At 39.0% G+C, this 15,138-nt stretch overlaps 1 protein-coding gene across 8 annotated transcripts in view; it reads right to left on the reverse strand.

The window, feature by feature from the left end:
- The window catches only part of HERC2 (HECT and RLD domain containing E3 ubiquitin protein ligase 2), a 237,320-nt gene that overhangs the window by 50,361 nt on the left and 171,821 nt on the right, over nt 1-15,138 (reverse strand). For all 8 annotated transcript variants that reach the window (XM_047735659.1, XM_047735658.1, XM_047735652.1 and 5 more), the window contains 7 exons: nt 14,557-14,701; nt 13,452-13,677; nt 10,462-10,633; nt 9,047-9,236; nt 8,375-8,515; nt 3,981-4,172; nt 664-817 (listed from right to left, as the gene is read on the reverse strand). In XM_047735659.1, coding sequence (XP_047591615.1) covers nt 664-817; nt 3,981-4,172; nt 8,375-8,515; nt 9,047-9,236; nt 10,462-10,633; nt 13,452-13,677; nt 14,557-14,701 — 1,220 coding nt within the window. The remainder of the gene's footprint in view (nt 1-663; nt 818-3,980; nt 4,173-8,374; nt 8,516-9,046; nt 9,237-10,461; nt 10,634-13,451; nt 13,678-14,556; nt 14,702-15,138) is intronic.

Here is a 15,138-nt window from a genome sequence, read left to right on the forward strand (position 1 = left end):
AGAAACTAAAGTTACAATAAGAAACTTAAAAGATAGAAACTAATTAAAAAGAGACTTAAGAAGAGGAAGCACTCTTAGGTAATAAAAACTGTCCAGGGGGCCTGGGTAGCTCAGTGGGTTAAAGCTTCTGCCTTCGGCTCAGGTCATGATCCCAGGGTCCTGGGATCGAGCCCCGCATCAGGCTCTCTGCTCAGTGGGGAGCCTGCTTCCTTCTCTCTCTCTCTCTCTCTCTCTCTCTCTCTCTCTGCCTGCCTCTCTGCCTACTTGTGATCTCTGTCTGTCAAATAAATAAATAAAAATCTTAAAAAACGAAAAAAAAACTGTCCAGAAATACAAGTCAGCCTTATTTCCAAATGAGGACAGAAATCAGTTTAGTGGGGACACAATAAGGGCTTCTAGAAATGGGCACAGGACTTCTAAATCTGAGTTTTGGTGACTAAGGCATCCACCTAATAATTGTTAAGCTGAACAATCACTTTGCATGATTATCTGTTTCATATTTTGAAAAAAAAAAAGTTTTTATTAGATAAGTGGGAGAAATCATTATAAACCAATTCCACAGCTTCTTTTCTATAAAATGATGATGGTTACTTCTACTGATGCAATTATAGTGCTCTAAGGGCTATCCCCCCCACCGCCTCCCCCTGGGCCAGCACTGAATACCTGGTATCTTCACTGTGCCACTGGAGGAAGTGTCGTCCGTGTAGGGATGGCTACTCTCTACCACCACAGGCTGAGAGGACAAGCGGCCGCTCTGCGAGTCTGTGGCTACGTCCTCCAGTTCGGTGACACAGAGCTCCAGCAACATATCTGCCACCTGGTGGAGGAAACAGGGGCACAGATCAAGTCATCAGGATGCCACCCCTGCTAACCCTGCTCCAGGTCTTTCCACAGGGACAGGGTGGCAGAGGGGAGCACTTGAATTTGAGAAAGCTAGTTCAAACCAGGGCTTGGTTCCCTCACCTATAGCATCAAAATAGCACAGAGCTCACAGAGGTGCCCATATATGTATACATGCAGCTGGGAGGTGCCTGACATATGTAAGACACTCAATATATGCCAACTGAAGAAACTGTGATCACAACAGTTTCTTTCTATACCAAGACAAGATTACTTCCTTGGGAGGAAAAATCTTTGTCAGGAATAAAATATAAAGGGAAGGAGCAGAAAGGTAATAAAAATGACCAAAATCCAGGAAGACACCAGGGGGCAAGCAGGAGTGGGCAGGAATAAAGAAGAATGATCAAGCCATCCAGGCCAAACAGCAGCAAAGTATCTGGAATGAGGGACTATAAACAGAAACATAAGTAGGAATTTCTCTTGACCCAGGACATTAAGAGGCAGCCAGCCCCCCGTACTATATTCCCTCAACAATCCATGATGTCCTTAATTTCATTTTAAAATTTTAGTGATTCACACCACTGAAGTGGACAACACTGGTGATTATAAACTCCTTGATTTCCATTTTTAAAAACAAATAAGAAGGGGTGCCTGGGTGGCTCAGTCAGTTAACTGTCTGTCTTTGACTCAGGTCATAATCTCAGGATCCTGGGATCGAGCCCCATTTTGGGCTCCCTGCTCAGCAGGGAGCCTACTCCTCCTTCCCACTTGTGTCCTCTCTCATTCTCTCTCTCTCTCAAAGAAATAAATAAAATCTTTTAAAAAAATAAGAATATGTTATTATAGCCAATAATGACCAGCAAATTTTCTAAATTCAGAAAAAAAAACAACTATTCTCTAGTCCATACTTTTCAGGAATGATCCTTTCCTCTATTTTTCCTCATATCTAGATAACAAACAGATTAGTTTGGCAAACAGTTTTTTATTGATGGCAAACTAAAATCACTGCCATGTAGTAAGTATTAGGACTATAAATTCATACATCTCTCTTTCAAGAGTTCCAAACATTAGGTCAGGATAGGACACAGGACTAGCATCTTGTCACTGGTCAGGACAGTTTGAAGACAATCCTATCTTTGCTTCTGCCTCTCCTTGAACCTGCTATGGATGTGTGTCACTGAGACACAGATGTTGGCGTCATCAAACACCTACTGCACAGCCCACAAGGGGTCTTCTGGGCTGCATAATCTTCCTCTGACAAAACCATCATTCCTTCAGGAGGGATCAACAAAGCTTCTCAGGAGACAATGACATAGGGGTCACAGGAGTGGCTCTGCCCTCAAAGTTCCCGGGGTCCAACACCATTTCCCCCACCCACCAGCAATCTGAGCGTCCATGAGACAGAAAAAAACTCTCAGAGCCTCAGTTTCCTCATCGTTAAACAGAGAACACCAACACCTAATCTCGTACCAAGAATGTACCAGAACCGGGCCTGGCAGGTATGTGTGTAACAAATGCTGGGCATTATGACTTTAAATCCATGTCCTCATTCATATCCTTTCCTCTCACAAATGCAATAAACTTATAAAAAAATTAAACTTTTGCTTGCGGCAATTCATTTTGATTTAATATCTCAGAATTAGCGAAGTAACTTACCTCAAAAAACTAGAAAGTAGGAAACCTACCTCCTGTTCTTCCTGAATGCAATTAAGAAATAACAAACCCCAAACCATTTGCCATCTACCAAACCATTTACTATTTTCAAGACCGCTCAACCATACTTAAGTACCTTCCTGTTTGGGTGGTAGTGATATGGGGCCCAGAGAAACACAGATTACGTATCTGTAGAGAGCACATGGCATCAGACTCCCTGATGTGGCCAGCTCTAAAAGGCAGAGCAAGGCCACTGATAAATAATAGTCCTTAAGGAAGCCAGAAAACTTAAGGACTCATCAATCCAATTTCTAAGATACACTGATAAGATACTGACTTTAATATTCCACACTAGCCACATGTGCCTATACAAATTTAAATTAATCAATTAAATTAATTAAATTTAAATTAAATTTAATTTAATTAAAGTTAAGTAAAATGTAAACTTCAGTTCCTCAGGTACACTAGTGATATTTGAAATAGTCAACAGCTACACGTGACTAGAGGTTATCACACTGAATGGCTCAGCTACAACACTGCCACCATAGCAGAAAAACCTACTGGATCCAGTAGGATTTAACATTGTAGTATTGGACCATAAAAAGTGAGGTTGATGGAATAAAAGAGTCCATAAATGGACTGAAATATATACAGAACTTTTTCAAATCATTGAGAAAAGGATGGAATATTCAATAAACAGTGTTGGACAACATGCTTGCCATCTAGGAAAAAATAAAGCTGGATCCCTACCTTATTCCTTACATTAGGATAAACCCCAGACGAGGCGCCGGGGTGACTCGGTTAAGTTTTTGACTCTTAGTTTCAGCTCAGGTCATGATCTCATGGGTTATGAGATGGAGCCTCATGTTGGGCTCTGTGCTTAGCAAGGAGTCTGCTTCAAGACTCTCTCCCTCTGACCCTCTCCCCTACTCGCTCACACTCTCCCTCTCTCTCTCTCCAAAGTAAATAAATAAATCTTTAAAAAAAAAAGATAAGTCCCAGATGGCTCAAAAATATAAATATAATAAACAAAATCATAAAAATAATTAGAAGAACTCTGAGAAAATTTATTTAAATAATGTCACATAGGTAAACATTTTTTCAGCATAATACAAAATCCAGATTTCACTAATGAAAAATACTGGCAGATCTGACTTCATAAAAATTAGAAATTTCTAAATGGCAAAAAGTACCAAACTAAGGTCCAAAGGCACATTGGGAGGACAACTGAAGCACATATGACAGAGAAAGACTTACTTACTAAGATTCCTTCTAAACTGCTTCTACTTCTAAACTGCTTCCTTCTAAACTGCTATCTACTAGAAGATTCCTTCTAGTAGATATTCCTTCTAAACTGCTTCCTTCCTTCTAAAGAGTCCTTCTAAATTGCTATCTACTAGAATAAAATCAAGCACAAGATACAGTATGATGACAACAGTAGCATATTCCCTGGACAGGAGGCCCACAGTACCCATCATGTGGCTCACCTGTGGGTAGGCGGTACCCATGCCAGACAGCACAGCTGAAAGCACGTCCCTGCCCTTTTCCCCTGCCCGGCTACACACGGACAGCTTGAGCAAGTCCACCATGACGCGGGTGTCATCTGCAACCAGCAGACTGGTGAACTCATCCAAGGACTGAGGTTCAGGGCCTGATGGTTTATTTTGGCTTTCAACATCCTAAAAAGTCCAACAATTAAAACGAGGAGTAATACATTTAGAAACAGTCACCAATTTATTAATGAACTCAAAGGATATGTAACTACTACTGATGAATAAAGGGCTTTAGAAGGCCTTTAAGATCATGATATGCCAGATTAAGAAATGACATACCCATAAAATTTTTATCACCAGGTACTATGCTTTCAAGACCAATTAAATGTTTTTTAATAGAAAGTTATTCTTTTTATCTTATTTTTTTATTATGTTAAGTTAGCCACCATAGAGTACATCATTAGTTTTTGATATAGTTTACAAAATACCAACAGTATCTGTGAAAAGTATGACTAAACTACAAATCGCAATTTATACTTTAACCAAGTTCATAAGGTAGCTTGGAATGAAGTCACACCATGTAAAATCTACCACCCCATCCATAAGATATGCATAGGAATTTCGTAAAACTAAATCTGGAATTTACATATTTTATCTATAGCCTCTCCATAATTATTTCCTAGAATCTCATTTAAATTGACTTGTTGGCTGGTATATAGCACATTAGCCACCTACTCTTTTTCCTTGGGTTCTTTGAAAATGAAAATAGATATTCTCCTTTTACTTTTCATTTACAGTATGTCAGCTAAAACTCATTGCACCTGTGATCATTTTCTTCTTTCCCCTCTTTGGCAGGGGAAAGAAGCTACTTATTTGTCTGCATCACTATCTGTCCCCTGACCTCATGACGATGTCCCACCCAGGACTGCTGCCTCACAGCCTCCTATCTAACACCCTATGAGCCTCTTGGGAGCTGGCAGTGGGATCTGACTTATAGAAAAGAATAAGAAGACATTAGAGGTGGGAAATTTTGAGCTTAGAGGGAGTGGGAAACACTGAGACCCAGGACCTTCTAGTTTCCCAGACAGAATCTGGCTCACCAGAGGAAGAAAAAGATGCCAAAAGTGCCTCTCTTCTTTTCTCCTGCTTTCAGGATCTCAGCAAAACTAGTACCAACTCTTTCCAGAAACAGCAATGAACTAAGGGAAGCACAGCCCCACTTAGGAAATTTAAGGGGAATGGGACACATCCAATGTGCAAGTTCCATTGACTTAGGTCCTGGACACCACACTTCTCTGAGCTAGAACAGTTTCTCCCTTTAAAGAAACAGACCCTGCTCCTACCTCTGCATGGAGACCCAGGGAAGCCATTAAGTGAAGTTGGTCAGAAATTGTAACATCCCAGCATCTCACTCACTGAAGAGCAGCAAAAGCATTCAGTGGAATATATTAACCACATATAATACATGTGACTAATACTAGCCTAAAACTAATATGCAAATTACTTTACCATGATTTATGAATCATACCAAAACTGAAACGACAGGAATCTAGGGGCATAATAATCTGGATAACGCCTACGTCTCATAAATAAATTAATAGGAAAGAAATTCCTCTCCTACCCAAAAGCAAATATTTTGAATAATTCAGCATAATTTCTGCACTAAATCCTCACCCTAGGAGACTGCCAAGTATTAGAAGTTAAATATAGACATCTAATCTATAAATAATATTTTTCATTACCAGAGATAGTTACGAGTAATTTCCATAGGACACATTTTTGTCAGCATTAATAGCACAATAAACCAAGAGTTCCAAGTATAATTGAAGATAATGCATATTAAATAGATGATGGGGACTAAGGGGTGTACTTGTTATGATAACCACCAAGTGGAAGTGTTGAATCACTATATTGTACACCTGAAACTGATACTACACTGTATGTTAACTGGAATTTAAATAACAACTTAAAAAATAAAAAAAAGAATGCATATTTGTCCCCAAAGGCGAATATGCTGGCAAGGGAGAGAGTGTTAGCAGGTACAATGGCCTGGCATAGGGAGCACCTAAGTGGCTCGGGAAGGTGTCCATATGTGGGGGTGGCTGGTGTGGCCAGCATGGGAGGTGAGAGAGAAGTCACAAATCAAGCAGGTGAAAGGTCATCCTTGCAGAAGTTAGACTGGTTCTGAGTGTCAGAAGCTGTGCAGAGAAAGGAGTGTACCCAGGTGGGGGAGGAGTGGCTACTTAAGGGGAACTAAATAAACTGCCAATAACAGGGGCCGGGATTCTCACTTTTAGAGAAGAGAGTTATAAACACAGAAGGGGAGAAAAGAAGAAAAGAAGAATGAGTCCTGTGCTGTTAGAACTGATTGTATTGTTGTTATGAACCAGTGGTTTTCAAAATATGCCATTTATAAAGAAATAAATAAGCGTACTTCTCTGTTCTATGTATACATATACATACACATACATTCCCTACCTCTGTCCACTTGGAAACAGCAACACCCCAAGAGCAATGAACACTTGAAGATCTTGCCTTTTAAATACCACTCTCTACTAAAAAGAACCAAGACCTCCTAGAGAAAGGAGGGTAAAACATTTTGTTGAGCTTATCTAGAACCTTGTGTTGTGCCAGAAAGCAAGAAAACACTCAAAAAAATGATGAGAACATCTTAAAGGGGCAGATAAAATTCTATAAAATATGTAAAGAAGAATTAACATTAATCCTTCAAACTCTTTAAAAAACAAAACAAAATATAGGGGCTCCTGGGTGGCTCAGTCGTTAAGCGTCTGCCTTCTGCTCAGGTCATGATCCCAGGATCCTGGGATAGAGCCCTACATCAGGCTCCCTGCTCAGTGGACAGCCATGCTTCTCCCTCTGCTGCTACCCCCTGCTTGTGCGCGCGCATGCACTCTCTCTCTCTGTCAAATAAATAAAACCTTTAAAAAAAAAAAATGAATGAACACTGCCCAGCTCATTCTATGGGGACAGTATTACTCTAATACCCAAACCAGGCAAACACATCACAAGATAACTACAGATCAGTATCCCTTATGAACACCGGTATAAAAATCCTCAACAAAAGAGCAAATCAATTCAGCAACGTATAAAAAGGATTATACACTTCAAATACACAAAGAGACAGAGCAAGCATAAATTCCGTGGTGTTGGACTGAAACTGAAAATAGTAGTTTGAACTATTCATGGTTTTTATTATAAAGATAAGATGCTGAAGTAGAAAAAAATGTGCATATGCATGCACGCTTGCTGAGAAGGTGTAAACCAAGGACATCTGGTAGCAACTAACTTAAACAAGTTTCCAGATCTTGTTTCTAAATTTTATGATCCACTAAAAGGAACCAGGGCTCCTTGGAAAAATGGATGATTCCAGAGCAGGGAAAGGGTAAGTTAAAGTCTGGAACACGTTTTTGTGGCAAAAAGTAAAGAAGTGCTCAAAGAATTATGGGGACATGTCAGAAGGAGAAATGAACCAGCCAGAAAGGGATCCCCATGGCCATGTCTGGTACAATTTGGGTGTCAAATGATAACAGTAATGAATGTCATTATTTGAGTAAAGTACGATCCCATGATTCCATACCATCATAGATGGATAGACAGACAGACAGACAGACAGACGAAGATGAGAAGGGAAAGTTCTCACAGAAGAACAGCAACAATTATATTCAAAAAGGAATGATGAAATTTGCAAAATCACCATGTGACAACTACCACAGTAATAATGGATTCAGCTAGAATCATCAATAGATACTAAAAACTGGTGGGTAAAATAGGAGGAAAAAGGTACTTACAGGTATTTATAGTCTCAAAGTATCTCTCCATGAATACATCCTAACCCACTTTTATTAACTTCTGGTGGAAAAACCTGGCAGACGCTCCTGACCAAGCAATAAGAATATCACCAGACTGCAGCAAATAAACAATGCACATACATCAATGGGATGCACTGAAAAGAACTCTACATCCTTCCTGTAGTATCCATCCAAAGGAAGAATTAAAGAATGTTCCATACTGAATACTAAAGAGACATCAGTCAACCCTGAGTTGCGTTCTACACCTATAAAGAATACTATTAGGACAATGAGCAAAATCTGATTAGATCTGTGGATTAGAAAGTAATCCTGGATCAATGTTAATGCCCTGACACACTGAAGCCTTGAGGATGAATGGGGATTGTGCCCTGCAGCTACTCACCAATGGTTCAGAAATGCCAACAGCTAGAGAACCTAGGTGAACAGTATATGGAAGTATAATGTGCTATATTTCTATGTACTACTTCTCCAACTTTTGTGTGCATTTAAGATTATTTCAGAGTCTAGCAAATTTAAGATTATTTCAAAATAAAATGTTAAAGAAGAAAGCTCCTTGACCTCTTTGGTTTTTGTCATAGTTTCTGCAATGATGCTGGCAGCTCCTGGGTCGTCCGTCACTGGGATAAATGGTCGAGAAGAAGCTGAGGAAGCAGATGGGGTCACTGCAGAGGGGGTCACAGCATCCTCAGAAGATATCATCTAGTTTAAAAATACACAGGAAGAGGGAAAACTGAGCAGTGTGGCACACCTCCCACACAACTCCAAAAAGCTTTCTCTCAAACCCCTTAAGCCAGAGGTTAACAAGGTGCTTCCACCATCCTGGGGTACAGGGCAACCCTCCAAAGTCAAACACATTCATATTCCCATGAAAACCTATTAATATTCACAAAAGGCCACATGAAGAAGATTAGAAATGAGTTCATATCTCTTCAAGTTGGGTTTTCCCCCAAAATAAGTTACAAAAACTCTTGGCTTTCAGAGCTTTAATGTTCCAGAATCATGGATAAAGGACTGTGGACTTGTATTTCACAACTTTTTTAAAAAATTAAAGTATTTCTATTTAAACACTATAAAGATTCTTTTAAAATTGTGTATTTTTTAATTCAAGCCAAAAATCACAGCAGTAGGAACAAAAGCAGTCTGAATTAATTATACTTTATACTGAATTATACTTTCCTAAACACAAAGTTTGATCTAATGTTGCATTATTGTTTTACTATTTATTTTTACCTCTCCTCTCTTTTCTTGCCATGGATTTGGACTCAGTCTGTCTTCAATATCAATAGCCAGCACACATTCCTCTCCACTCACAGGACTGGCCATAGCAGATGCATCGGAAGGAGGTGCCGAGGAGGTAAATGAAGGACACTCCACCGGGGCAATCATGCCAGCTGGCATCAGGGCCCCAACCACCGCATCTCTGTCAGGAGAGAAAGCCAGGCCTGTGGTGAACTGCCCTTCACCACTGCAGGACAGAAGACCCAGGAGGAGGGACAAACACTTACTGAGTGACTCCCTCATTTTTATAGGATACATATAAAGCAGTTCTGGGAAAATACTAAACCAATATTCATCAGCTAAAAGCTACAATGTTTACTTATTATCTTATGACCTTGGTAATGACAGGTGAAAAAATACCAAATATAAAAATCAGACCAGAATAAACCCCCAGATTCCCCTGAGAAATCTTCTAGGATTGTAAGAGCCTGAGGACAATATTTTATTTACTAAAAGCTGTGTATCAAGGATGTCTCATATAAGGCAGCTAAGACTAAATGTCCTCTCAGTGACACAGTTGGCCTTCAGTATGAAACTAATGTTCCTGTGTAATTTATTTCTACTCATCAGGCCCATAATCATGAGAGATGAGCTACTAACTCAGACAGAAAATAGCAGCAAAATGTTGAAAAAGATAGCATTATTAAAACTCTGTTTATCAAGTGTTTGAGTGAAGGAAATGACAAGTGGTCTTAAACAGCACTGTATAGTTGTATCAGTTAATTCTTCCTCTCATTCCTCTAATAGTAATGCTTAGAGCTTACTGGCCATAAAAATAAAAAATGGTGGGCGCCTGGGTGGCTCAGTGGGTTAAGCCGCTGCCTTCGGCTCAGGTCATGATCTCAGGGTCCTGGGATCGAGTCCCGCATCGGGCTCTCTGCTCAGCAGGGAGCCTGCTTCCCTCTCTCTCTCTCTGCCTGCCTCTCTGTCTACTTGTGATCTCTCTCTGTCAAATAAATAAATAAAATCTTTAAAAATAATAATAATAAAATAAAAAAATAAAAAATGGTTTTTAATTTGGATTTCTTTCCTTTTTTTTTTTTTGAGAGAGAGAGAGTGAGCAGGGGTGCAGGCAAGCCCCATGTTCTCAGGCTCCATACTCAGCAGGGAGTCTGCTGGAGATTCTTTCTCTCTTCCCCTCCCTCTGGCCCTCTCTCCCCACATATGCATATGTGTTCTCTCTAAAATAAATAAACAGATTGTTTAAAAAAAAAAAATCACCATTCACTATCTAAGGGTATATGACCTAAAACTCACAGTATTTAAAGACAATACTATAACATTCTCTGAGACATATGATCAACCAAAAATACAAAACCCAAAGTTTAAATAACTGCAAGATTTCAAAAGCTAGTCAACAAGCCTACCTGGCATACAGGATTTGCAATGCTGTAAGTATATGAGATAAGGCCTGCTGTTTGGCCAGATTTCCATCCAATGACAGGAGAATCTTGGCAAGAGAAGGGCGATTTGGCTTAGAATTATTTGCACCACTGATTTTATTGCTGGCAGCAGAAGAATCAGCATCTGAAGGCACACCTGAAAAAGGAAAATAAAATTTGGGATCAATTTTAAAGATCAGAGTTTGCTCTATTCCTATTTGACCTTTCCAGTTTATTTCTAAAACACACTCCAATCTGCATTTTGCTATTTCACAGATTAAGTATTAGGTTAATGGTCTTCCAGAGTAAAAACAAAAACAACAACCTATTTACTTATACTTCTATAAAAAAGTTATTTTCATCAAAGCTTCATTGTTTAGCTACCCAAAAAAAGTGATGAAAATATAGTAACTACCCGTATTTACTTACCACTGAAATGCAAAACAAAAAATAACACAAAACAATGGAGAGAAGACAAAATGTTCACCAACGAACAGTCTTACTAGACACATGATCCGGCTCATCACTGCCCTAAGAGTTTGCAGGCTTCAGCCAAGGGAAGGGAACCAGGTGGAGCTCAGTGGTCTATATGAGTAAAGGAGGAACAGCTCTGGGGAGAGAGGCCAGTGTGGTCAGACTTCACAAAACAGAAGCAGAGAAGACACAGTTGCCCAGATAAGTGCCAGGGAGTTGTGCAGGTACCCTCACTCACCACAGCTGAGGATGCAGCAAAAGGTGATGGGTGCCTACATGAGAGGAAGTTCCCAAAGCCAAAGAAAGAACTACATGAAAGTACTACAGGCCCCACACACAGGCTGGAAGAATACAGAGGAACCAGCATAGCAGTTGCTCCTGTCAGCCAGACATGAAGACCTCATTATTCTCAGAACATCTTGTCTCAGTGGTGGTGAATTCTTAGCCTCAGACTAATATCAGGTCTGAAGCCAATAAACAAATCTAAAACCAAGACCCAAAAGGAGCAAAATGTTACAAAGTAACTTAACCGTAAACTAAAGATTTACAAACAAAAATCTCCAGCAGACAGTTTTTCTTTTTTTAATTTGACACAGAGAGAGAGATCACAAGTAGGCAGAGAGGCAGAAGTGGGGGGGGGGCGGGAAGCAGGCTCCCCGCTGAGCAGAGAGCCCGATGCAGGGCTTGATCCCAGGACCCTGAGACCACCGACCTGAGCTAAAGGCAGAGGCCCAACCCACTGCGCCACCTAGGTGCCCCTCCAGCAGGCAATTTTATAAAAATTGACAAGCTTATTCTAATACTCAAAACAGCATTTGAAAAAGAACAAAGTTAAAGAATTACCACAGCCTGAATTTGGGTCTTTTATAAAGTTATAATAATCAAAATAATGTGGTATTGGCATCAAAATACAAAAATAAGTCAACAAAACTGAGCATCCAGAAATAGATCCATAACATACAAAGACAACTGATTTTTTACAAAGGTGCAAAAAGCAACCCAACAGAGAAAAGATAGTTTTCTTAAGTAAATGCAACTGAAACGACTGTATATCCACACACACACACCTCCACCAAAGAATTCAGTACACATCTCACACAATATATAAAATTTAACTTGAGATCAAGCATAGATTTAAATATCTAAAACTCTAGAACTTACATAAAAAAATACAGGAAATGAACCTTTGATTTTGAGTACACAAAGTCTTTTTAGATGTAACCCCCAAAGTATGAGCCATTAAAAAAATGGACTTTATCAAAATTAAAAATTTCTGCTCTTTAAAATTCACTTGTGGAGAGAATGAGAAGATAAGCAACATTGGGAGAAAATATTTACAAGTCACATATCTGACAAAAGACTTGTACCCAGAATATATAAAGAACACTCAACACTCAATAAGAAAACAACCTAGTTTTAAAAAAGGCAAAAGATAGGAATAGACACTACAAAACAAAACAAAACAAAACCATATTTGGATGGTAAATACACATGATGCTCAACATCATCAGTCATCAGGGAAATGCAAAGTAAAACCGCAATGAGATACCACTACATATCTACACAAATCTAAGTTCAAATTATAAAGACTGACCAAACCAAGGGTAGACAAAAATATGGAGTGAGCTGGAGCTTTGGAACAATGACTTTACAAAAACAGTCTGTAGGATTCTTGAGAAGATAAACCTATACCTACCATATGATTTAACCATTCCTCTCCTATATTTACCCTAGAGAAATCCAAGTATAGGTCCATATAAAGACTTGTACATGAATGTTCATAGCAATTGTATTTGTAGAGCCAAAAACTGGGAACAACCTCAAAGTTGAGGCAACTAATAACAAACTGCAGTACATCTATAAATGAAATACTACTTGACAAAAAAGAAAAGAATGAATTATTAGTATATGCAACATGGATGAATTTCAAAATAATGATGCTGAATGGAAAAAGTGAGATTTTAAAAGTACCTACGGTATGATTCCATTCATATAAAACTCTTAAAAATACAAACTGATATAGTGTCAGATAGCAAGTCAAGCGGTTGTAGGAGAAAGAGAGGCTGAGAAGGGGCACAAAGAATATGTATATTTTCACTTATCTTGACTCAGTGATGCTTTCACAGGTGCACACATGTCAAAGCTCATGGAAATCACACTTTAAATATGTAAGGTTTGTTGAATGTCAATTATATCTGAGTCAAGCTGCTAAAAATACCAAGTAGCCCAGAGCAGCACAGTGCTTATGTATGTCAAGTAGCTATTATATAGCACTGCCAGAGTTGACCTGATCATAATATAAGAATCAGCATCATACTTCCTTTCAAAATTCTCCTTCCAGCATGCAAAAAGCAAAGTACCATGGTTATTTTGTGACCCTGGTACAGAATGCAGTTAATGCAGTGCTACAACCTCTAATCTGGTGGTCTTATTAAATATTCTAACTATGATGTTCCTGTACCCTACAGAAATATCTCATACTAAATACAAATCTGTGTTACCTAAATAGGAAGCACCTAAAGGGTCTCTTGCAGTCTGAAAGAGAACAGGCTCATGGACAGAGGGTGTTGCCACATCAACGGTAGTCCATGCCACACTGTGTGAAGACCCACAAGCCACTCGTGTGATCTTCTGGCCTTCTAAGCCTTGCACAAGTGTAGGCTTTCTATTAACGGTGGTCGTGCCGTTGCCCTGTTGGCCATGGTCGTTATCTCCCCAAGCATAAACCTGTTACAGGAACAAAAACAGAATTTTTCAACATTTGAGAACATTGTCTTTAAATTTACTTCAAAATTCTCTCCAATAACTATAAGTAAGTATTGATTTACTATCAATCCAATGAATTCATCTGTTCTGTTTTGTTTTAGGAAACAGGGAGATTCTCCTCTTCAAATAAGTTCAATACTTATTTATTTTCCTTTATTTTGCAAAGCAAAGTGATCAAAAACAATATGCTCACTCTTCATGTAATTCACTTCTTGGCTTTACAGATTTAGAAGGAAGAATTCATTTTTAATTCATTTCGATTAAAAAAAGCAAACAGTGTGCTCTTGTTGCAATGAGCACTGGATGTTATATGTAAATGATGAATCACTAAATTCTACTCCTGAAACCGATGTTACACTATATGTTAACTAACCAGAACTTAAATAAAATTTTTGGGAAAAAAGGTGCTAATTTGTTGTCATAAATGAATTTTTAAAATATAACATAAGCCTGTCATGATATGGATTCTCAAAGCAGAAGAATGAGTAATACTTGTCACGGATGACTTTATTTCTAAAATGACGAACATATCTCTCCATTGGCTATCAATTTCTCAAGTAAAACACTGTTAATACCTTAGCAGCAGGAGCACCTTCAATGACAATAATCTTTTCATATTTTTCATGTGGACTTTAGATCAGGAAAGCCTACCACTTTACAACATCTGTCAGTCAACAACTCTTCAATTTACCAGGTGTTCCTGCCTAAGCTGACAACTGGGCAGACATACACAAGAACAAAACGGGTACAGCCTGTCCTCCGGGTTCTTTAAATACTAAGACTCACTTCATTTCATCATGAATTATATTTTCAACACAAGGACTTGTCACCTTAGCTTACCTGCCCTGCATCTGTGACTGCCAGGCAGTGCAGGGCCCCAACAGCCACATGCACAATCTTCTTCCCTCTCAGCCCTTCCACCACCTGTGGCTTCCGTACGTGCACATCAGAGCCATGGCCCAATCTGAAGTAATCCCCCTTTCCCCTGCAAGGAGGTCAACAGTGTGCATTTTAATATATGGTTACCATCTAGCAATGTTCCACAGGAAAACACTCATTTGTTTACAGCATTAGAGCCAGCTCATTAACATCACATGCAGTGCCCACAGTCTCTGAAATTATGTTATAAAATAGTATATCATTAATTCAAATTAATTCTTTAATTCTACAGCAAGATCCTTAATGTGTGTTGTATAACACTTAAGTTACTGATGTAGGTCAATTCTTCCTCAAGCTGCCTCTGAGACACAATACTCAAGTTAAGGCCCATCACATTGTCACAAGGTCAGCTGGTTGTCCCTCTCCTTTTAAATTTAATAAAATAAGCTTTCACAAGAAAGTCATGAACTTTTTAAGGATCAAAGAAATCAGAAGTCTGCTTTCTGCCCAATTGATCACTAGGCTTCTGGCGTGGTAAGAAAG

Source organism: Lutra lutra, chromosome 7 (assembly GCF_902655055.1).
Source record: "Lutra lutra chromosome 7, mLutLut1.2, whole genome shotgun sequence".
NCBI lineage: Eukaryota > Metazoa > Chordata > Mammalia > Carnivora > Mustelidae > Lutra > Lutra lutra.